Here is a 24,929-nt window from a genome sequence, read left to right as displayed (position 1 = left end):
TCTCAGTCACCTGGGCCCAGTGACATCAACTTTAACAATCGTTCACTATTAACTCATCCTTTGTGCTGAGGGCTTTCTCAGGATCAGCCGGCCGCTGGGTTTGCATTGAACTTCAGCTAAAGGCTCATTCCAGACAACGAGAGCATGGCTTCTTCAGGTGACAATGTCCTGTCTTGCTGCCTCTGACGCTATACAGACTGTCACCTGCCATTCGCGTGTGTCCTGTCCTTTCCCTGACTGTGCTGAGGGGCACACCTGCCTGAGCTCACCACGCATGTCTGTGGCAGGTGGGCACATCCAGCACACAAGACCTGTGGCCAGAGTGACAGGCTGCTGGGACTGTTTATTCCTGCTTCCAGGTTGGTGGCCACAGGCTCGGCTGGAGGAGGGGCAAGTGTGGTGAACCCTGCAGCGGTTGTGTGTCTCACTGCCGGTGAGATAATGTTTGCTTATTCACAAGACCCGGGCCATTTATTAACGTCACTAAAATGCAAAACGCAGAAGCCATACATTTAAAATAGACGGTAACATGGATAAAATAAAAATTCATCCACTGTTTTCTTGCCCTTTGACTGATGTGTTTCCCACCCCTGAGGGGTGCTCACCATCCACCGAATTGTAACAATTCACAAAAGGGTGGAAACCAGGCCACCGTCGGGTAACTCCCGCAGAGTCAGCCAACGCTGACGTGAAGTCATGCTGGTCCTTAAGATGATGATGGGAACTTCAGGGACGGGCTGGGGACGACAGGTGGCCCCCTGCGAGGAACACGCTCCACCACCCTGGTCTGCTGGCGAGGGCTCCGCCTTCCCTGTGAGACCCTGGGTCTCCGCGGGGGCGGAGGCGTCCTTCCAGGGAGGAGAGGGGCCTCTGTCGCAGGTCCCCTCCACTGTGTGACTCTGGTCAACGCGTCTATTACAGAAGAGACACCGACTGACCACAGGCAACTGAGAAAATGCAAGTAAACATCCGGTGGAAATCACCCATAAACACGATGAACACTTTCCAGTGTGCCTCTCTTCTCATTTTCTGAAACACTGTGGGTGTGCAAATTTCCAAAATGCTGTATCACGATGCGTGTGGTCGTATCACCCGGGCTTCTGCGTGGAAACAGGCAACGAGCGTCTCAGAGGCGCAAGCCCCCCGAAGGATGTGTGTTATATCCCAGTTTGCGAATGTGACCGATTCTCTGTGCTTTAAAATGTAGTTCTTTCCAGCGTCGGCTGGAATACATACTACTGGACAGGACATTCTTGGACAAAAGCCGTTTCACAGCTGCTTGACTATGTCCTTACGTTGCCCGCCCCCCCCACCCCGATGCCGTGACTTCCCAGCCTCCAGGGCACGCCCGGAAACGCCGGCTCTCCACGGCCCCACCAATGACACATCTTGCTCGTTTGTGAGCACCTGTGCCCACGAGGTGGACAAAAAATCAGTATTTCAGCTTTGGCTTAAAACCTGTGTGTCCATCGCTTCTCGGCCTTTTGGCTAAGATCCAGTGTAAAACCTCCGTGTCCTATTATGGACGCAACATGTGCTTATCCATCCACTTGCCCACCGTGTGGACGCCTCATCAGCTGCCCCAAATGTGGTGAACGTGGACAGTGGGGGCGGCTGTGTGGGGGGGACAGGGAGCCTGCGGGGAGTCTCTGCGCCGTCCCCCCTTCGCCGTCCCCCCTTCGCTGTCCCCCTGGAACTGCTCCGCACGGTCGCTCTTAACAGTCTGAACTTCTGGGCCGTTTGCTGGAGACACTTTTTTAAAGCTTTTCTTCACTCTGTGTTTGGACCGTTCTCACGGGGAAGGCGTGTATCCTAGTGAGAAGTCTGTATCCTAGTAAACGTATTTCACTGGAGTAAACATTAGAGGCAGTAAACACTCTCCTCACTGTCGTTTTGTTGTATTGTTTCGTGGACATAGGTAACCAAAAGGCCCAGCAGCAGCTTAGGCAGTGCCTGTGCCGACCCCATTAAGGAGGGCACAGCGGTTCCCCGAAACCACGTCGCTCCTGTGGGTTGTCCCCCACTCATAGTTTGGGCCCCCTGCGCTCCTATTTTGAACCTCCGATCCCAAACCTCAGAACGTGGCGTTGTTTGGAAATAAGGTTGAGGCAGATGCGATGACCTTATATAAGGCCATCCTTTAAGGCGACATTGGCCCTGGGCAACATGCCTGTGTCCTTAGGAAGGGAAGTCCGGCACAGACGCACCCCACGGGGAGAAAGGGACTGTGCAGGTGGTCAGCAGACGGCCAGCAGCTGAGAGTGCCTTGGCCTGCTGTCTCCCTCGAGCCACTGAAGGACCCGGACACCCAGCCCCCGGGCATAGGAGACCGCGACCTCTGCCGTCTGGGCCCCGGTTTGCACACTTAGTCACCCAGCTGCCCCGGGAAGTGGCGCCTTCGGGGGACGGCTCACGTAACGGGGACTCGGACGCACCTTCGCAGCGGGGCACGGCGGAGCTCCAGACCACGTTCCCGTCCTGCAGCCTGCACGAGATGGACTCGGAGCCCTGGGTCTTCACAAAGCCGTCGTCGCAGTGGAAGGAGACCGAGCTCCCCAGGAGGAACCGGTCCCCAAAGCGCTGCCCGTTGATGGGGGTGCCGGGGTCGTGGCACTCGTTTTGGCCAAAGGCTGGCAAGGAAAAGGGGACAATGCAGCCAGGTGTCATGTCCGCGCGTCCGGGACAGACACACAACTGCGGTTACACTGCTCTGGTCCTAGGTCTCCGTCACCTGGTCACTGATAAAGAAACACTATATATATACAGTTTCTCTCATATATACATATATATGTGTGTAAATATATACGAGGGAGAGAGAGAGATGGAAGCACAGATGTGACTGTTATCTGTGAGTGTCTAACAGGCTGACTGTGCCCCTCAGATCTTGGCCAGACTCCTGGTCCTTGCATTGATGTCCTTCCTGTGGGCAGTTTCCCCTGATGGTCGGAGGAGCCTCACCACCTTTACAGCTGGAGGAAGGCCAAGGCCACTCCCTGGAGCTGCCGTCACGCTAAGGGAGGCACCGTGCCTCAGAGAAGTCGGTGAATTATAGCTCACGGGTAGCAGCATGTAATCAGGCGTGATTCCCTCAAGGATGCATCTAAGTGGATGTTCTTAAACACGATGTGTGTTGCAAGTGAGCAATCGGAGTTAAGGAAAAGGGAGCTGTCTTGCCCCAGTCACTGGGCGTATATGGGACACACGCTGGTGAACTTGGCCCCGGCCCCAGTGCCCCCCGTCCTTGCTCCTGCAGTGTGATTGGTTGGTTGGTTCGTCTGTTTTTGCAGAGAGGGTACATAGGTGGTGAGTGAACAGATGGATGGTTAGGTAGGGGGATGGATGGACGGACAGACTGGAGGAAGAGAGAGAGGCAGGGAAGGAAGGAAGGTCAGACAGACAGAAAGCACCTGTGAGATCCAGTCCTTACTACAGGAGTAACTGACATGCTGACCTGAACAGAGTGGTGTGATTTTAGGTTACCAGGACAACGACATACAACCCGGCTATTGTCACCCCGTTGTTTAGGATCACGCCTCTGAGTATCAGCCTCCATCTCCAGCCACCCGCTCCCACGGGGGGCGGGTGTGCAGGGCGCTGGGGCGCACTCACTGGTGTAGGTGATGTTGAACCCGCGGCCGGTGGTGGAGTGGTCGGACTGGAACTCCAGGCGGACCACGTGGCCACTGCTGGCCAGCTGGGAGGGCACCTCGTTGCCCGAGAAGGTGCCGAGGACGGTCACGTCGGAGCCGCTGTCGTCCTTGACGGCGAGGAAGTCGAACTGTGGCTCCACGTCGAAGTCGTTGAAGATGAGGTGGACCCTGCTGCCCGGCTCCGAGATGACCAGCCACACGCAGTTCATGTTGTTCCCGTACTCCTCCGGGTAGTTCGGGGACAGGATGATGCCCGAGGACGCAGTGAAGTTGAAGAAGCAGGAAACTGCGGGGACACAGACAGCTGTCTCATGCCCTGTTCGCAGAGCTGGGGCCCGGTGCCCAGAGCGGATGGATCGTGGGCACTTGGCCGGGGAAACCGTCCCTGACCCCGCAGGCCAGTCTGGCTCCTCCGATGGCTAACCATGGACCACGGCCTGTTCTCTCACCCCCAGTTCTACCTAGAACATTCCATCACCCGCGGCACAAAGCAGAGCCTGCAAGGAACCTGCCCGGGCTTGACCGGAACCTGGTCCCGTCCAGGGGACTGAGACCAGTGGGGAAGAGTGACACTTCCACCACACGTCCCTGCCTTCGGGACGTCGGCGTGAAAAGCTCCCTGTGTCCCAGGAGCGACTCCCAGAGGAGAGCAGCGGTTTTGGTCGGTCTCCTCCGACACTGGGCGCCGCGCAGCTCGCGTGTGCCCTGGGCGAGCCGTTCACTTGTTTATTAGCTACAGTGTAACTGCTGGTGAGCGATGCCTTGGAAAACCAGAGCACGGGTGGATGCTATAAAATCTTCTGGAAAATTTACCTTTAGGAATGTGCACTTAAAATCATATATATATATACAGACACAAATATGTGTATATGGTTATACTCATACACACATAATACTTTTTCTTCTTTGTAGGAAACACCTGTCGGGTTTATTCCTAGGGAGTGGTTTTGCTTCTCACCCCACATCACCTGGTGTGTATCCCCTGATCACGGCTGTGTTTGGTCACAAAAACCCGTTTGTAAACGGGCCCCGCAGCCCTTCTGTCCCGGTCCCACACTTTGCTCTGAGGACGCAGCAGTTGCTGACACGCCCCCACACGAGTCCACCTGCTCCCCACGGCTATCTTCCCGCGAGGGCCTCTCTCACCCCAGGGGACGGGAGCTGGAGGACAGTCGGTGCGGTGCTGGCGCCTCTGAGAGCCCCCCGCCCCCACTGGCCCCGCCGGGCTGCAGACGGCGATACTCACACACGCAGCTGGGCTTGTTGCCCGACCACTGGTTGTTGCGCTGGCAGGTGATGGCGCGCTCCCCCACCAGCTCGAAGGCGGCCTGGCACTCGAAGGTGAGCGTGTCACCGTGGAGAAAGCTGCTGCCCGTCCGCCGCCCGTAGGCAGGGATGCCGGGGTCCCCGCAGCCCCCCTTCTCGATTTCTGGGAACGGGAAAGACAAGCGGACGGTGAACGATCCACAGGGAACGGCACTAACCATTCAGAAAGGGGGCAGGCGGGTTATGCTCGCCGGTCTCAGCGTTGCTCTCGTAAGCGGTTTGGAAAGGGGTCTCCATTCGTCCCACACTTAATGACAAAAGCCGGAAAAGGCGCGACTTGGACTCGAGAGGAAAGTACTGAACGCATAGTCTGGTACGGGATGCGCGTGGCTACACCAGGTGTGGACGATGCAGACGCTCCGAGGGCCACGCATTCGCTGCTGTCCCCTCCCAGGTGTCCCCAAACTGCAAACAGCAGTCCTGTTCCACCCACGTGGTTCCCGGTGTGAGCGGCGCAGGCGGGACCGTTCATTTTCTGCTGAATAGTCGCGTCCCTGCGTCCTCGGGGGTTTGCTTTCCTTCATGTTAGCGCTCACTTGTGAAACAAAGTGAATATGCATATGGTCTCCAGGTCTTAAAAAAGGCATGCAAATCACACCTCTTTTCACTAAAACGTGAAATGCAGGTCCAGAGGCATCAAACTGCACAGAAAAGGCGATCGCAGCCCTGCCTTAAACGTGAACTGCGCAGAACGTAGCAACGACAATCGGTGGGTTTATGCAGGAAAAACGCACTTTTGGAAGCCAGCTGTGCTCAGACCCTGACCTAGGAGACGAGGTTGGAGGACACAGAAGACAAAAGCCATGCTCTCATGAGGGTATTTGGAGGTTAAAAAAAAAAACCCCAAAAACTATTTAAAATAAACCTAATTTCCGATGAAGAGAGGCCATTGGAAGCCAAATGGAGTCCGAAGGGCTGACGGAGGGCGTGTGAGACGGGACAAGGGCCTCCGGGTCAGGGGTCCTTAGCGAATGCGCCCTGTGCTGAATGTTAAAGCGCAACCCAGGATTTCGCAGACGCGGCTACAAATAGGACGAGCTTGACGGGTCCCCAAAGTGCAGCCAACCACAGAGCAGAACCCCCATGCCACCGAGTGNGGAGACGAGGTTGGAGGACACAGAAGACGAAAGCCATGCTCTCATGAGGGTATTTGGAGGTAAAAAAAAACCCCAAAAACTATTTAAAATAAACCTAATTTCCGATGAAGAGAGGCCATTGGAAGCCAAATGGAGTCCGAAGGGCTGACGGAGGGCGTGTGAGACGGGACAAGGGCCTCCGGGTCAGGGGTCCTTAGCGAATGCGCCCTGTGCTGAATGTTAAAGTGCAACCCAGGATTCCGCAGACGCGGCTACAAATAGGACGAGCTTGACGGGTCCCCAAAGTGCAGCCAACCACAGAGCAGAACCCCCATGCCACTGAGTGGCCTGGTGTCCCCGGCCAGCCCGCCTTCCCCGGAGGTGGAGCTTTGGACGTGAGGCCCATCCCCTCTGTTCCTGCGAGTAACTGGATCGCCCCATAACCAGCCAGGCTCCGTGTGTGAACGAAACACCTCCGTTGTCTGCAGGACCAGAAATCCATCCGCCGCCTCGCACACACAGTCCCTTCCACTGTCCACCACGGGGAGCTGGCGTGTGTCTGAGTGCTTCGGGGAATACAATGGGCATTACAGAAAGATAAATTTAAACATGCTAATTTAGGCCAAATGTGAGTATTACTAGAATGATTTCTACATGGGTAGACAAATCAGGAATTGGGTAAGAAGTAAGAGTCGTTTTATTAGTTTCTGTTCTCTCCGGATTCTGCCACAAAGACCAAGAAGCCATGAGGCGCCACTGGCTGGCCCAGACGGCAGCTTCCAGGTGAGTCTCAACCTGTGAGCTTCCAGCTCCGGGGAGGCCCGGACTGCGAAGCACATTTGGAGGGCTGGCCCTAAGGAAGAGAAAGACGTGCGTATTTAAGAAAAGAGGCCAATTTTAATTTTAGGAGAGCAGATTTAGTCCACGACCGGCCCGGGTGTCAACTTTTTTCCCTAAGAAACACTAACTGTACCAGGACAAAAGCTACTGTTTTTGCTGCACTTGGCACAGGGGTGCTCACGGCCGGTTTTTCTCGGGGCTGGATCGGCGATGAACCCCCTTTTCTCAGTCACCTATTGTGTGTTTAACGTCCCCACTCAGTGTTACTAAGTAACACCACTACGTCACACACAGGGTACATCTTGTGGCTTTGCCACACCTACTGAGATAATAAATACCTCGGGCCGGCTTTACGAGTACCGCTTGGTGACGGGGACAGATGCTGGGTGATGCCCAACACAAACACGTCCCTTGGCTGCTTTTTCGACTTTGCTCTACGATGAGGCGCAACATTCGGGCACCTGATTGTCCAATTATCTGTGCATCAGAGCAGCCTGGCGGGGCCGCTGGGACAGGGTCTTGGCTCCGCCCGCCGACACTTCGCTGGGAGAGCTGGCAGGTCGTCTGCTCCGGCACATGTGCCGGTGTTCCGTCTCACACGAGAGTGGCGTTTTGCATGAGCACGTGGCTCATCCCTGTACTGGCAGCACAGGTGTCCGCAGAGCGAGCCTTTATCCAGAAACTCGACGCCGAATCAACGGCTGATCAGCAATCACGCAGAGAGACCATGGACGGGACTGCATCTCCTCCAGCTCACACGCTGGACCCCTGACCCCACATGGCTGTGTCTGGGGAATAATTAATGTTAAATGCAGCCATTTAACCTTGAGTTTGTTGACCGGGCAGGGCAAACATGTTAACTAGGTTCCATTTAAAGGAGGGACCAAGAATCTTGGGTGAAGAGGAAGTTTTCCACAATTTGTTTTTTACTGTTTTCCAAAAATGCTCATCGATAAGAATCTTTTGGGATCCATCATGTGTACATCCGTGATCTTACAGCGGAGCCCGTGTGGGTGACCTTTAAGGTGTTCTATCACAAAGCTCAGGTGTAAAAGAAGAAAACACAGGAGACAGAAGATTAAGCTTCGAGGAACAGAGAAAGGCAGCAAGGCTACATCAGGTTCTGAGGACCTTGCTGAAAAAAGCACAAACAGTAAAGTCTTTGAAATCTATTTCTCTCGTTTCTTGGACTGCAATGGTTTTTATATATTTCCAGCTACCCTAGTTCCGTAGTGCCAGGGATTTAAAAGTGGACTTAAACAGAAGAAATTGTTCTGTAGTCATCAGTTGTTATTCATTCCAGCCCCAAACAATGTTTCCATCATCTTGATTAGGGAATATATCATGTACTATAAACTTCACCATGTCTAAGTAAACAATTTGATGGGTTTTTATTTAATTAGGTGAATTTGACTACAGTGTATAGTTTCATCCTGACCACGCAGCTCGGTTGGTCAGAGCATCGTCCCCACTCACCAGGGCTGTGGGTCCGATCGCAGGTCAGGGCCCAGACAAGAAGCAACCCAGGGATGCGCCAGTAAGTGGAACAACCAATCGCTGTCTCTCTCAAATCAGTACCAAAGGTCAAAGGGCACAGTTCTACAACCTCCAGCGAAGTCATGCTCCAGAATGTTCTTGTTCCTCCGAAGGTCCCTCCTGCTACTTTTGAGTTGTTCCCTCTCCCTGCCCCTGGCTCCTGGAACCGGTGATGTGATTTCCGTGACATCTTACCCTCTTCAAAAATTTCAGGGAGTGGAGTCACATAGCCCCTACATTCTTGCGTTCAGCTCCTTTCGCGTAGCATAATGGCCTTGGGGTTCACCTGGGGGTCTTGGACGGCACAGCCACCCCCTTCCATGGCTAAGGAGCCCACTGTATGGTGAGACCACACCGGGTTATCTGACTGCAGCGAATGGGCCCTCAAAGCATTGCTTGTCGGGGGTCTTGTGCACAGAGGCTTACAAACACACAAGCACGAGGCTTTACATGGACACGCACATTTCTCTCGGGTTGACACCCAGGTGTGACACTGCGTGGCCACATCAGCCACGCACCCTGGGCAGCAGCGCTTCTGTTTAAACCGGTAATTCAGGCCCGCAAACAAACAAGCACCCAGAGTGTGGACCTGTTTCCGGAATCTTGGGACCTTAGGGAGTCAGTCTGGGCAGCCTCGGACCCCAGTGAAAACTGGAAGTGCCTCCTGATGCAGCGATCCTGCTTCTGGGAATAGATCCTGAGAATCCAGAAACACTAGTTGGAAAGGACATAGCAGCCCTGTGTTCCTTGCACATTGTTTACAATTGCCAAGATCTGGAGGCAGCCTGAGGGCCCACCGGTCGAGGACTGGATACACAGGCCCTGACACATTTACACAGCGGGATACTACCCGGCCGTAAAAAAGAAGGGGTCTCTGCCCAGCATGGATGGGGCTGGAGAGCATTATGCTGAGTGAAATAAGTCAGTCAGAGAAAGACAAACACGCTGTGATGTCACTTATATGTGAAATATAAACAACAAAACAAAGAAAATAGAGGCAGACCCCCGGACACAGAGAATGGACTTATGGGTGCCAGGGGGTGGGGGCTGAGGGCCTGGGGGGAGGGGGAGGGTCTGAGAAGTGCACAGAATATAGTCAGGAAAAGCAATAACCCTGCACGGGGCCAGGAGGCTGCTGGGAAGACCAGGCTTCACTCTGTGGAACGTAGGGTGTCCGACCGCCTTGCTGCACACCTGAGACCGACACAGAGTGACGCTGAATGTCCACTGTAAAGGAGCAAGAAAATTAAGAATGACAACACTCGACTTAACGTACTTATTCCTTAACTGTAAATAGGGGCACGCATTTGTCAGACTGGGAAGCCAATTTGCCTGCACGTACAAAATGTAAATATACAGCAATTTTAAAAAGGTTTATTGCATGTGTGTGACAGCACCAGATGTGGCCCGGTTTAGTCTATTTCTGCAGAATTCCGTTTTCTCTGAATAAGAATCTGGGACAATGCTGACTGGCTGCCCACGCCGCCCTGTCACCGCACTCCCTGAGAGGAAGTGAACGACACACTCTCGAGGTCCGCGCAACAGGCGGTTGGTGCAGGCACACACACAGCTTTGTTGTCACGCCGCGCGTGTCAGAGAGTGGGGGAAACAAGGTGCTTTCGTGGGCATCCTCGCAGCTGTGGTAACTGCGCATAGTGGGGTCATAAAGAGGAAGTGTCACCAGGGTATCATGCTGTGGGCAGAAAAGACCTCCTTTCTCCATGAAGAAAACGCTGTGGGGTTTTTTTGCTGTAAAAAAGCATCACTTCCGTCACCGTTGCTTCAGGACGAGTGATTCCGTCAGTCAGAAAAGTGAAACCCTGAGACCAGCGTTTTCTTCTCGGCGAGGTTCCACGGCCCTGCCATCCCGTAACCTTGACGACGTCTGCGATTCCGATCACCCTTTTACATACGAGACGCTGCTCCGTCCCGTGGGTCGAATGCAGGTGGCTGGCGTCGGACTCGAGGATTGGTGCGAACATCCTGTGTGACTGTCCCCAAGCTCGACCTCTCTGACCTGGGCTCAGCCAGGGCTGGACTCCCCCGCCCGTCTGCGGGCAGGTGGGCTGCACCGAGGCCCCCTCGGCTCTCGCAGGCCAGTGCCGCGCCTTGTCCCTCAGTGTCACTTTAAGTGGTTTCTCCTCGTTGAACAAGGGGACAGATCCTGACACCAGACAAAAATAGACTGTTTCCATTCCTCGGCTCTGCCCATCTGAAGGTGAGACACACTCTAATTTTTTTTTAAAAAAACTGTCAGTGTAGCATTTTATCGTAATGTGAGAAACCACTAACTCAAGGCCAAGGACATAAGCAGGGCCTGAGGTCAGGAGCTGGAGCCGAGCCCCGCGGGACGTGTGTGTCCAGCACGCTGCCCGGAGGGACAGCGCACCCTCGGGTTCCCTCGGGCTCCCTGGGGCTGGACCCGCCGAGGCCCCTCCTCCTCAGCCCGCATCCCAAGCTGCCCCATGACGAGAATGCACAGCTGGGGACTTGGAAACGCAGATGGACGTGGTCCCACTTGTTTCAGAGTTCAAGCTCCTAATACGCAGGTGACCCTGTCTCCTCCACAATAACCCGGAAGTAATTGTGAAAACTAATCGTGCCAACAACACGAATCTGTTCAGCAATGTCCACACTCCTACTTTGGAAAGATTTACAATGGACATGTAACCCTTGCATCAGCCAAGGGTGAAATATTTAATAATGACCGAACAGAGAGGCCTGTTTAGCGCTCGCTGACCCTGGAATATGGAGACTGTTTTCCACGCCGTGGAAGCCTTTCTCCCAGTCCAATTTGTGAGAAAATATTTGTAATGGGACTTAGCAGACATGCAACAATTTGTCTAAGACAGTCCTGCAAACTAATGATGTTCAGGAAACTTCGTTCAGCCCATTTCTCTCTCTCACCAAGTTTCTTTCAGATTTCACAGAAATGTGAAAGTCTTTAATGCGCACAGGCCACTGGTAAGCTAGTTTAATCAAGTTCAGACACGAAAGGGACCTTTTCAGAAACGGAGGGGCAGAGTCTGCGCGTGGATCGCTCGCCCTCAGAGCCGCGTCGAGCCTCTGTTGCTGAGCGGCTGATAAAACTCGCTGGTGAGGACCCTCAGACCTGGAGCAATAAGCAGAAGAGTCTCAACGTCTAGAAGTGAAATTAAGCCTCACTTCACTCAAGAACCTAGCGATTATGTAAATCAGGTTCTCTGGCACCGGCACCTCCGGCTTCCCGTGCCTGCCACTGGGGGAGAGGTGCGACCCGCCAGCGCACACAGTCTGACGTTGCCTGGATTCCTGCCAGTGCCCAGGCATGCGGAAAGTCCCAGGGAATCTCCGTGCGACCACGTGGGGGCCTCCAGATGCCGCCCAACCATGTGCCAGGAGGGCCCTGTCACCCTTCAAGGCAAAGGGATCGCCAGTGGCAACGAGCACAAACACTGGCCAGCCCCCCTTGGCGCTGCACCCTGGCGCGTTTTCTAAGGGCACCAAGCGTCCAGGGCCAGGGCTCTGCAGCTTCGGCAAATGTTCCCACTGTCATGCAGCTCGACGGGAGCCGGTGTCAATGACACCAGAGACCAGAGATGGGGATGGGCTTCCCTCCCACTTCTCGTGGGCACACAGGGCTGCGTCCCCAAAGACAGGAAGACCGTTTAATGGTGGGGAAGCAGGAGAATTTTCATCCACACCCATTAGAAGGGCGGGCTTTAACAGACTGGCCACACAGAATGTCAGCCAGAGTTCGCCGGAGCTGGGGCAGCCTTGTCAACTGCTGCGGGGACCGAAGATACCGCAGCCCCTGGGGGGGACAATCTTGCAGCTTCTGGAAGCATGCAATAGGTATTAACAGATGGCTTGACCCTTCCACACCCAGTAGGCACCCAGGACAAGTGAAGCACACACACAAAGATTTATGGGAAAATCTGATATTCTCCATCGCCCCAACCGGGGCAGAGAGGCCCAAGGGAATTTGAAGGGAGGTGCCCAGCTGCATTTTCAGTAAAAAGTCTGCAGTGAAATCAAGTAGGCTGGGTGTTATTTATTTACTCCTCCAAAAGGTACAGTTTTTATCTTACCTCGGATGAGTCACTGATAGTCCCGACCTCTGTTGCCCCAACACACGCAGCCCCAGCCAGAGCTACCGGGTCCAGCCACTGAGGCTGCGAGGAGAAACACCCAGGGCAGCACAGCAGCTGCAGCCAAATTGCTCACCTCAATGTCAATCCATTGGTGTCTGCGTGTGTTTCTGTATACATATGTATATGTACACATATAGAAGAGTTTATTAGCCCTGGCTGGTGTGGTTCAGTGGATTGAGCACCAGCCTTGGAACCACCAAAGGGTGGCCAGTTCGAGTCCCAATCAGGGCACATGCCCGAGTTGAGGGCCAGGTCCCCAGTAGGGGGCACCAGAGAGGCAATTACACTCAATGTTTCTCTCCCTCTCTCCTTTTCCTTCTCTCTAAAAATAAATAAATAAAATATCTAAAAAATAAAAGAATACATTTATTAAAAATAGAGTGAGGCTAAAAATGAAAAAGGCAAAAAAGATAAGCAGACAGAAACACTAAAACAGGCAGTCCACAAAGCTGGCTTACTGCTCATTTAAAGAGTGGAGCTTAATCCTTATCAGCAGACTGCGGTTGTCACGTGTCGGAAGCTTCAGAGACTGAAGGGCAAACTCATTTTCTCTGCCGGATCCCGTGTAGGGAGGGGGAAAGCAAATACTCCCATGTGGGTCGATCATACCATCGGTCCAGGGGAAAACGGATACAAACCCTTCCTGTCCCTCCTGGGGGTGGGTGCGCCCTTGTCTGGGGCCATGGTTCCCGAGGATGAGATTCGCATCCTGGGGCATGGACGGGCTCCCCCCGTGCCAGCCCCTCCTGTCCTTGTTGGTCTCCACTCGGGAGATTTCATCTGCCAGGCAGGGCTGGCTTTCATATATAACACACTTTTTGACAACACGTATGAAGCTGGCTCTTCCCGGGGCTGAATTCCATAAGCTGTGAAATTTGTAAACACTGTTAAACAAACTTTTATTCCAACTGGACAGTGGAAAGTAAAATCAACCCCGGCAGCTTATAAAGCTGCTTGAGGGGACCCAGTAAGAGGAGACACATCCAGCAAACAGTAACCGTGGATCCTGAGAGAAAGCCATTTATCCTCCCACGTGGGTTATGTCCTTCACATACAATACGACCCGTAGTTACATTGTATCGATAGCTAACTCCACATGCAATACGACCTATAGTTACATTGTATCAACAGCTAAGTCCACATGTAATAAGACCCATAGTTACACTGTATCGATAGCTAACTCCACATACAATACGACCCGTAGTTACACTGTATCGATAGCATTAGCGCCGGCCCTGTCCAACAGCAGTTAGAGCAGACAAAACGCCAGGGCCTTGACAGAGCTGCCGCCAGCTATGGTGAGAGGCAGCTGATGGAGACCTGCCTCTGACACGGAGCAAGGCTTCGCGTGTGTGGGAAGTGGGAGAACTCACTGAATAGAAGACCAATGGGGGCAGACAGTGTGAGGTGCGCATGTTTAGCTGCCATCTGTGATTTGGTGATGGGTCGCCGTGGGGTTTTATCCCTTTTAACTAGATTTTGCATTTTGAGCTAAGTGTAGGTTCACTGGAAGCAGTAGGAAGCAAAACAGAAAGATGCCTGGTAACCATCACCTGGCTCCTGAGGGGACATTTGTCACTTGAGATCGACACTGAAACAGACGAGCTACACAGCAGGCCCCTCAGCCCCAGGGTCCCGACCTGCTTCTTCCAGCCAGCCTCCCCTCACCCCCTGACATCCATGTCTGCTCTCTGGCCCATGGTCTTGCCATTTCTCGGGGCATCTCACAACTCGTAACCTTTTGGGAGTAGCTTCTGGCTCCGTCAGCGCAGCTCTCAGCAGATGCGCCCGGTCCTTGTACGTGCCAGTGGGTTATTCCCCGTGATCGCAAAATCACATTTCATTGCATGGAAGCACCGCGGTTTCTGCGGTCACTTGTGTGGTAAAGGGCGTTTCCGGCATTCACCATCAGTGACCAGAGCTGCGACAGTCACTCCTGTTCACACTGCTGTTGGGTTACTGTGTTGCTGCGTGAACACGAATCTGCTAAGCAGTTCCCCAGAACAGTGACCGAACCACTCCCTTCCCACCTGCAGTGTCTGCAGGGCCCACACCCCTGATGGGGCTGGGCTTTGTCACAGTTTTTCTTTAAATTGCAGACATTCTGACAGGTGTGCAAAGGCATCTCATGCTTGTGTTCACTTGCATTTCCCCAGCAGGAAGGGATGTCCCACATGCTTCTTGGTGCTCCTCTGACATCTGTGTGTCACCTTGGAGGCGATGTCCTCGAACATCGTTTCCCCAGGTGCTAATCGTGTGTGTGTGTGTGTGTGTGTGTGTTTGGTTCAGTTTTAAAGCTCTTTACAGTATATCCCAGATGCCCACCCTTCACCAGATACGCGGTTCGAGAACACTATCTTCTGGCCCATCTCCCCCTCCTTCCTACCGGCTTTCACAGAGCGAGGTTCTTCACCCTGATAAGGTCTGCTGGGTCCATTCCATTCCAATGTCCTTTAGCTACTGCAGTTCCTCTGCCTTTCGATATATATTTTAAAATGATCTTGTCTAGTTCTACAAAAAAAAAAAAAGCCCCAAACAAACCCAAATCATGCTGTGATATATTGACAGTAACTGTGTTAAACCCATTTGGGGACGACTGGCACCCTTCGTCTGTTTGCATCTCCAGGGCGGGTCTGCATTCAGTGTGGTCTTGGATTTGTCTGCGTGGCACTGTGGACGTTCCGGCACACGCGTCCTCCACGCGTGGTCAGGGCCCATCGAAGCATTCCATGGTGCTGAGCGATTGTCAATGACGCTGAAGTTTTGATTTTGGTGTCTGCGTGGCTCTTACTAGAAGACAGAAACACACTGGCGTTTTGTGACCGATCGTGAACCCTGCCATTCACAAACCGGCTTACAGGTTCTACGGGTTTTTCTGTGAGTTTTGGGGGGACATTTTAGACAAGATATCAGTTGAAAATAGAGGCTGTTTTATTTCTCGGTCTTCGATATGTGTGGCTTGTCCTGCTGCGGTGATTAGAGGCTCCAGGGCCGGGCAGACGGACTGCACACAGTGGGCAGCTTGCCTGGTCACTGTTGGGCGCCGCTCGCCTCCACCGGCAGCTGTGGATTTCCTCTGTGGACACCAAAGTCCTTGCTCTTCCCATTTTCCTGAGGGTTTTCATCGTGAGTGGGTGCCGCCGCTGGTGGAACGGTGGTCCCCCAAATATCCATCAAACTCCTCATTCTTGGAAAACGTGTGTGAACCTACTTGGAAAGAGAGTCACTGTACCTGCAGTTTGGTTAAAGGTCTCGGGACGAGCAGATTGCCTTGCGTCACGTGGGCGAGCCCTGGACCCAACGCCAAGTATCTTTGCAGGAGATGCACAGAAGAGAAGAGGGTGTGAAGACCCAGCAGATGCTGGAGTGACACGGCCGTGGGACCAGCACCTCGCCAGCTCTGACCTGGCCCGCCCTGGCCCTGAGAAGGGCCAGAAGGCACATCCCTAGGGCGCCAGCCACCAGGTCTGCGGGGACGCCTTCGCTCAGGCAACGCAGACACGTGGGGTGGAACCTTGTCGAATGCTTTTCCTGCCTCAGGTCATACAGTCATTTGCTTTTCCCTTGTCCCTTTCGTATGACAGATTACAATATGAAAATAATTGACATTCAGACACTGAGCTAGTCTTTCATTGTTGGAAAAACTACATCTTGTCCTAAATATATTACACATACATATATATAATTATATACATATTTGAACGCTGTCAGCTGTATTCTGTTAAGGATTTTATATGAATATTCATGCGGGGCATTGGTCTGTCATTTTGTTCTGTGCAATGTCTTCATCTGGTGTGACACCAGATTAATGTAACTCTGTAAATTAACTGACAAGTATTCTCTCTTCAATTGTCTAGAAGTGATTGTGCGGAATTGGTGTCAATTTTTTAAAAATAGGTTTTATTCTTTTTAATTATTAAAGTGGCTCTTTTCCCTTATGAGTCAAAATATTTCTGTTTAAAATTATAATTACAATGAATTAATTATGCGTTTAGCGACAATTTTAAAAAAGAAATAAAAGATTGTGTCTAGGGACACACAAAGATTGTGTGTCAGGGACACTTCATGAAAGAACACACTAATTCAGGTGACCGCTGGGAGGGAGTGTTTTCTGCGTATGAGGAGGGACCCCAAAACCCCCCAGAAATTATTTATAAAAAATTGTGCATTTATTCCAGGTTTAAACTTCAGTCACCTTCAAAGGGCTCTCCATTTGATGTCATACACCTATAGAGACATTTCTCCCACTGCTCCAAATGGTTTCTGAACTCATCAATTTTGATGCCTTTTAGTGCTTCTGGTTTTTTGTTTCACCTCTTCCACATGGGCAAACGTTCCCCTGTGAGGGCTGTGTTCATCTGGAGGAACAGACAAAGTTGCCGAGGGCGAGAATGGGTGAATAGGGAGGGTGAAGCACTGGGGTCATGCTGTTTTGGGTAAAAAACTGCTGAGCACTCAGCGCAGTGTGGGCAGGTGCACTTGTAAATCACCTGTCGTGAAATGGGCAAACTCGCTGAAACAGTCTTCAAATAAAACTCACTGAAGCCGAACGCAGCCTCTCACAACAACGCCAGCTGGCGCACTGACCCAGATGGGTTCCTAGAACACTCACCCAGTGAGGAAGTGTGTCCTACAAGGGGCCTGCCCCCCAGAAGATAATTCCCGGTACTTTTTTTTTGCTTGAAAAATATGTGAAAAGATAAATCCACAGGGCTATTATGTGGGATTACTTTCTAAAGCAGATGACTGGAAATAAACTTTCAATAGATTGGAAGGCTGACCGAATACACTAAAGCCCATCCATCTCCTCTGTGGAATACTGTGTAGCTAGAGAGAGGGAGACAGAGAGAGACAGAGAGAGAGAAGGAGCAAAAGTGACAAGGGGGTTGGAGGTAGAGATAAAGCTGGGGGCGATTTTCTTCAGCCCCATGGGAACGCAGTAAGAAAAAAACCCCACACTATGGCAAACTGCACAGGTCAGCTCATCCTGTTTCTTCTACAAACAAACTGCAAGAATGAAAAACAGACAGAGGAAAGTAAATTAAGACACTTTCCATGTCATCACCCACAGTCACAAAACACTGAATTTTTAATGACTGGAGTCCTGGCAGCTTGTCCTGACGGTGGAGAAGGAGCGTGGGCCTTGGGTGTGGGCCGCACCGGTGGATGCAGAGGCAGTTTGTCTGTGACGCTACAGTACAGTGCTGACATGTGCTAAGTACCCATCATATATGCTGTACGGGTTGTCATAGGTGCACATGTATGTTATCATGGCATTCTCCCAGAAGCCCTACGAGGTGCAGGTGATGACGTCCACTTCGTAGCAGACAAAGGAAGAAATCCGAAACCTAGACCACAGCTTGGAAACAGGCAAGACCGATCGATGTTCCACGGCTCCCCCCTGCACCCCCCTCTCCTTTTCTTCCTTTTCTTTCAGTGAAGCAGAAACCTGTGAGGGTGGGGAGGACCCACCCGCTCGCCCCACCGAGGGGGAAGCCGGGAGAGGACGGCGTCTCCGGGGGACACCTGGGAGAACCTCCAGGAACACACGTTTCCCACGATGAGGATGGGAGACGCAGGGCCCCTCAAGGACAGAGGGTCTGTGATTTACTGTAATAAAATCTGCGAGAATCAGAACAAAGCAATCCAAACAGGAAGAGGACAAAGCTTTGAGGAAAAACAAAAGAACAATGGCTACAGTGGGATTATATCCTTGAGCAGGACAGTGTAATTCAACTCCGCACGTCATCACAGAGAAAAGAGAAAGCACAGAACTGCGATCCGTCATTTTGACTGGAAACTTCCAAACGGGGCTCGGTCTGAGCACACCGGAGGGAGAGAGGAGCGTCATGGAAAGTCTAAATGCCGTCCAGCCTCTGGATGGGTAATTACGTTTTTGACGAGAGAGTGAAGAGTTTAGAAAGATAGCGGCGAAGGGGAAATGGCCTGAAATCGAACTGGAGGGTCTGCTGGAGTGGAGTAGACGCCAGGAAAGGCACACCACGGCCTTGGGGACGGAGGCGGGCAGGAGGGGGGGGGCTTGCGAGGGCGCCATCTAAAGCATGATCGGACCACGGAGAGACTAAGCAAAACCAAACCACTTCCAAATCACGTCGGACAGCCCCGAGAAAATCGGCGTTCTCCTCCTTTCCAGAGAACACCCCTCAGGTAAACTGCGCATTCTCCCGCCTGTTTGCAAACGCACGTGTAGTTACAGCTGCCAACGGGGGGCTTCCCAGGGACTCTGATGAGTCCTCGCATCTGTGCCTGGAACCTATGCAGACAAAACCCCACTTCACGGACGACGAGAGGAACGATCAGGAATGAGTGATGCACCTGTGGCCGCCCTGACATCTAAGCACAAAATCTGCATTAATAGGCTTTTAGCCATAACTTCAACGCCAGAGACACGCAGATGCTTCTAGGAAGGCTGCACGCTGTGTAGACAAGAAAAGCTGTTCAGAGAATCCAGTTAGGAAAAAAAAAGTCTTGCAAAAAGTAAAAAAAAAAAAAAAGAAACAGGGAAATAAAGTATTTTTTGAATTTCTGGGGGTGCCTCCTACGTAGAAACAAAACTACAGGTGAGCCCATCTGGACTCGGATGCTGACGTCTCCCAGACACAGCCTGGTAGCAGCAGAAGCGCGGGTTGGTTGTCCCGAGTTTTCGGTTCTCCCACGGAGCCAATATCCTCAGCAAACCTGCTTCTGAGTTTACCCACCGGTGGACGCGTCCCGGCACCCACTGAGGGGGCGGGAGGGAGGAAGGAAACAATTAGCACCCATCTGCCTGCACACAGCGGCTGGCTCGGGAGGAGCCGCAGATGCCGGGAATTCGAAACAGAAACTGGTCAAGGGCGAGTCCAGGTCCGGAAGGTGGAACGTTCTCCCGTAATGAAAGGGCCGCGTGGCACCTGCTGTGGTCGGCTAAGCCTCGTTACCGGACGGGTTTAGAAAATGTCGAAAGAGCAACAGATTGAAATGTCAGGGACACTGACAAAAGATGAAAGGCTATGGATGGAGAGGAAATGACGACCCAACGTGTCCCCTGTCTCTCCCCAGCAAGAGCCTCGCGCTCTTTGTCACGGCACCACTGCAGAAGGAAGACATTCTTTAGTGACAGGAGGACACTGATGTTGTCAGCGAAGATGAGTCCCAGAGAAAGGAGCATGTCCCGTGTTCCCTGCAGTGACAGGGCGGTGTTGGTGGGCACAGTGGGGAACACGGCAGCGAGGGCGAGGGGTGCCTGTCCCCGAGGGCTTGGGGATCCTCGTGTCACAGTGGGGCCAGGGGGGCAGCCAGGACAGCCAGTGTTCACAGTGCAGCACTGGGAAGGGCACAGGCTTCTGCCAGGTCACGGACTGAACGTCCAGCTCTTTGGCTGCTTTTTAAAATATGTTTGTTCTCTGCTGCTCGGGCTCCATGTTTGGAGGCTGCTCTGTGCTCAGTGGTGCCGCCCGCTGGGCTGCCTGACCTGCAGTCCTCGCTTGAGGGGTGACAGGCGACCCCCAATGACCCTGTCTGATCACCACACACAGGGACCCCATCCCATGTCACTCACGGGACCCTGCCGGAGAATGGAGCTGTGGCCAGCTCACAAGGCCTGGTGGCCATCCACGATTTTGTGACAGGTCACGTTGCTGCTAATAGACCATTGAGAGTATGAACAGGCACTAGTTAGAGTTGAGTGTCATTTCAACGCATGTCGTTGGGTCTTTCAGACTGAAATGAGAAGAGTCACGTAATAGTAGAGGACACCCTCAAACGCCAGGCACCCCACTGTGGTGGGGGCTAGCCTCTCCAGGCTCCACGCCACCAACACCGCCGACTGTGGCTGCCCACCCTGGGGACCGGTTCATGGCCCTGGGGAAGGCTGTGGTATTTTGCCGAGGCTTTCAGATCCCACCCCAGGCAGCAGCAAGCACCGGCCACGGGGGAGTCACACTTTCCAGACTAACAGCACAGCCATATAAAAGTTCAACGACAGGTTGAGCCTAAAACTCCAAATGTCAGGGCGTCGTCAGCAACCCTGTGTGCTTTTCAGTGCCAACCTTGGAGGGGGTGTCAATACCGCACGCTGCTGCGGCCTCTCTCACTGGAAAGAATCACCAAGCCCCCACCCCACCGACTCTGTCGGTGAGGACCCCCGGGGGGACCTGTTTCCATCTCAAGACTTGTTCACAGTGGGGTTCCCACAGCTCGCCAGAAAGAGTGCAGCCCGGGGGGTGTGCGCCCCTTAACCCCTGACACCATCACCCACAGAGTCCCTCGTTTGGAGGTCGGCACACTCATTTTAATTGCCTGCAGGGCGGAGGTCAGGGGTCATTTGTGTTGCGGTCCATTTCCTGGGACCCCAGGCCAGGGCCCCAGCTCCAGGACGCCGAGGGGCACTGGCTGACATGGAGCCCCCCCCCCCCCCCCCCGNCCGCCGCCCCCCCCCCCCCCCCCGGAGGTGGGAAAGGGGCCCGGGTCCACATCCTGATTTCTCGGGATGGTAACTTCCAAATTAATTCGTTCTTTCTTTCAGACAGTCCCTACGGCAAAACAACCCAAACAGTTATCATTCTCACAGCATTTTGGCAATTGCCTAGTTCCTTACAATTTTAGCACTTTATTCATGGCAAGTGCCTAAAATTTTGAAAATTTAGACAGTTATGTGGAATGTATGTTTTAGTCTGAATGCCTACTGCATTTTTTCTTAGATCACAGGTTATAAATTGTGTTTTCTGTTTAATAATGGATTCTTCATGTGTGGGTGTGAGTAAAAATTCCCAAGTGGGCCTGAAACACATTTTCCTAGTTTTCCTGATAAAATGACTGTCAGCCATGGTCATTTGGGGGACAGTGTAAGAATGGCCCTGACCGTGGCTTGAATCCCGACAACAGGTCCTTCCCAATCTGCTGGACTTTAAAGGAGTGTGGCCAGGAGCCTTGAATAGGCTGGGGCTGAGAGCAGGGAATATTGCCGGTTTCCCAAAAGATGGTCAAGGAAAGTGGCGGAGGCCTGGGCACCGAGTCTGGGCGCGCGGCAGGCACCCAGCCACGCAGCCGGCCAGGCCCAAACCTGCGCCTGGGACAGGAGAAGGTGTCTGGGAGTGGCCTGCGAAAATCCACCAAGACAGGTCACTTTGGTTCATTGCAGTGTTTTTTCTACTTCTGTGGACTCTTGAAGTTTTCCACAATCCATATTTAAAATACAATCAGTATCCCGAGGTTAGAGATATCTGCTTCTTAAGAGACAGTCCCGGGTGAAACCTCCCTCGAGGGCCAACATGGAGGGGTGCTCAGGAGCAGGACCCCAGCCGCTGGCCCTCCTCCAGCTCCCCGACCCTCCTGGTGGGTCGGAGCTGCAGAGCCCCCGTGCCTGGGAATCCTCGGAACGAGCTGCGTCTCTCTGACACCAGCACCCCGCCTGCTTTGCTCCCACGCCACGTGGGGTCCCCTGCCTCCTATAAAAACTCCACGTGCCCCCACGGATGACACACACAAGCCAACTGCGTTCACAGCGAGCCCCCCGAGCAGGGAGTTCAGTGACTCCCCATCCCGGGACGAGGGAAAAGCTGAGGGGCTCACGCGTTGCCGCGCATCTCAGGGTGCAAGGTTTGGCAGGAGCATGGCATGCGCCGCGAGCTTCCAGAAAGTGAACAAACGTCCCCCGCTAACAATTAGGGCTGTCATTCAGGACGGAGGGCACACCGGCCCCTGCGTTTGGGCACCGCTGACACTTGCCGGTTTCACTCGGGCCGAGCGCACGGGGGCGCTGCCCCCCCGGAGACAGACGGAGACGCGGTGACCCTACCTTGGTACACGGCCTTGAACCCGGGCGAGGCGATGCTGTCGTCCGACTGCAGGTGCAGCCACATCTGGCTGCTCATGCTCACGATCAGGTCCGGCACGCGGGAGCCGGTGAGTCTGTGCGGAGAACGGGAGAGCTGCTGGTCAGGGGCTGGCCGTGGCTCCTGGCCCCTCCGAGGGGGTCTCACCGCGCCGACAAAGGGGCCGCACCTCTGCTGTGAGACCCTCCCTCCAGGAACCAGCAGCCCGGTGTGACTTCTGTCCCTAAGTCCCCCTCAGTCTCACCGGTGTCTTAGTTGTCATTCTGTTCCTCAACTGCACACTTGTACCTTTTCTTTTAACAAACCAGTGTGGGGTGACCAGCTGTCCCGTGTGCCTGAGATGGAAGGGCTCCAACTGCTGCTGGACTTTCAGCACCAAAACAGGGACAGTTCTGGGACATGGGGGTGGAGGGCCACCCTCTGTGAGGGGCTGTGTGGTCACATCCCATTGCCTGTCGACCTGGAAGCACATCTCAGCCCAGCAACGCTCTGGCCCATCCACAGAGCGCCAGGGTGGTCCAGTCCGGAATTCTCACGGACGTCTGTGCAAAGTCTCCTCTGAAATACGTCACAGGGGCATTGGTACTCAGAACAAAAAGCAAGTGAGCTCCTGAGCCAGGAAAGGACGTGGAGGAACCTGACACACACGTGACCGAGTGAAGGAGCCAGCGTTCCTGAAAAGGCCACATGCTGTGTGACTGCAACCCTATGACATCGTGTGGAAGGTGAGAGTGTGGGGACAGTGACACATCTGGGGTTGCAGGGGAGGGAGCCCAGAGGGTTTGGGAGCAGTGAAACTACTTGAATAGAAAGTGTTTTAAGTGTTAATTTTTTGTATTTTAGAAATTATTTTGGACTTCAAACTAGGAGCCTATTTTCCTTTCCGTGTCTCCTGCAGGTTTCCAGAACTATCCTAGTCAGCTGGCCCTCAGAAATGGCCTCTTCAAAAGGGGGGACCGGTGCTATTGTTACCCTTCAGAAACAGAATTTTTCATCAACGATTTACAAGTAAAAATGAAACAGGGGCTTATTCTGGGAAAGTATGGGGACACTCCTAACACGCACGCTCAATCGCTTCCTTTAAAACAGCCTCTTCCCCTCCCACATGGAGTTTATAGCACATGGTGTTTTGATTTTAAGTTAAAAATACAAATATTCTCATGAAACCCTGGTTCATTGGGTCCCTCCACTGGAAAGCCGACACGAAGTTTTCCTGGGGGAGAGCACCATCCCAGGGCGGTGGGTGGGCAACCCCCTGCCTCAGGGCCCCTCTGAGCCGGGGCCCCCGTGGCCTGAGCAGCTCTGGCTGCAGCCAGACTGTGCTTTGTAAGGGTTCTCCCCAGTACGGGCGTCCTCTGCCCCTGGTTTTGGCAAACACGGAAATCCCTGCTGAGGGCTCCATTCTTCTTGGAAAACAGCCGACACTCTGGAGGACTCTGGGCGCTCACAGTGGGACAGTCCTCGCTCTCTTCAGCGGCATGAGGTGTCTGCCCCCATCACTGCCGGACCCCGAAGCAGCTTCATGTAAGACAAGCATCTCCGTCGACATTCGTCTCTCACCAGATGCTCAGCTCCCTGGAGCAAACGCTTCTGCCTCTTGGTCTTTTTCCGCCCAGACTCTGGCACATAACATGCAAAAGTTTTCTGAACAAATGCATCAATGATCCACTTATACTTTCATTCATGCATTTATGCAAAAACCCCACATGTATAATGTATGAGAATATTCCCAAAGAACAATTTACACCTTTGCTCCCTCTTAGCATATCGAGGCCTTGGCCTTGGAGGTTCTGTTATAATTGTGCCATTAACGAGTCCCGTTATTTCAGGGACGGTACTCCACCTCTGTGGCAGTTTCCTCATCGTGAAGTGAGCGTGTTAAATTATGTTGAAGGCATTATTCGCCTCGAGAATTCCATTATCTTTCCGACAGATTTCAGCGAGGGCAGAACAGCCCCGCCTCCAGCGGTTCGCTCTGGCGCCAGTTAGTGGGTTCCACCGCTGCCCCCACCCATGCAGGAGGCGTGTTGGCCAGGAGGGGGCATGTGGACCAAACTGACTCTTCGCCCAGCCTAACGCCTGTGCGGTGCCCCGGGCTGGGCTGCGTGTGTCTGAGTTTGCCCCTTGGTACTGCCGATCAGAATGTCCTTGTCTGAAAACAAGACAGGGTGTTTCTCTGTGTACCTGCTGAAAGACTCCTAATTTGTGTCCAGTTTATTTATTTTTGCAATTATGAATAGAGTTACTGCAACTGTTCGCACAGGGTAAATGTTATAGATGACATAATGAAAGAATCTTCGACTTCATTTGAAACGGCCAACCTGTTTCAGAAGGACCGTACCACTTTAAATTCCCAGGTGTGGTCTCCAAGTCCGTATAGAGTATGATTCGACACAAGTGACCTTCTCAAAACCAGGGTCATGGTGACGGACGTTAGGTTGGTGGCTCAGGGTGGAGGAGGGCGTGCGCGCAAAGGTGCAGCACAGCATTGTAGGGCTGTGACAGGGAACGGACACGTCACACTGCTCTGACTTG

General features: G+C 53.1%; 1 protein-coding gene across 1 annotated transcript in view; it reads right to left on the bottom strand.

Moving 5' to 3' along the window:
• CSMD1 (CUB and Sushi multiple domains 1) overlaps nt 1-24,929 on the bottom strand; it is a 775,017-nt gene that overhangs the window by 169,747 nt on the left and 580,341 nt on the right. Inside the window, exons 12-15 of the mRNA XM_037063399.1 lie at nt 22,358-22,470; nt 4,897-5,079; nt 3,610-3,936; nt 2,436-2,630 (exon numbers count right to left, since the gene is read on the bottom strand). Coding sequence (XP_036919294.1) covers nt 2,436-2,630; nt 3,610-3,936; nt 4,897-5,079; nt 22,358-22,470 — 818 coding nt within the window. The remainder of the gene's footprint in view (nt 1-2,435; nt 2,631-3,609; nt 3,937-4,896; nt 5,080-22,357; nt 22,471-24,929) is intronic.

This window comes from Sturnira hondurensis, unplaced genomic scaffold (genome assembly GCF_014824575.4).
Source record: "Sturnira hondurensis isolate 20B ecotype Veracruz unplaced genomic scaffold, ASM1482457v3 Scaffold0014436, whole genome shotgun sequence".
NCBI classification, from domain to species: Eukaryota; Metazoa; Chordata; class Mammalia; order Chiroptera; family Phyllostomidae; genus Sturnira; species Sturnira hondurensis.
The sequence above is the reverse complement of the archived record's forward strand: the minus strand, read 5'-3'. Positions and strand labels throughout refer to the sequence as shown.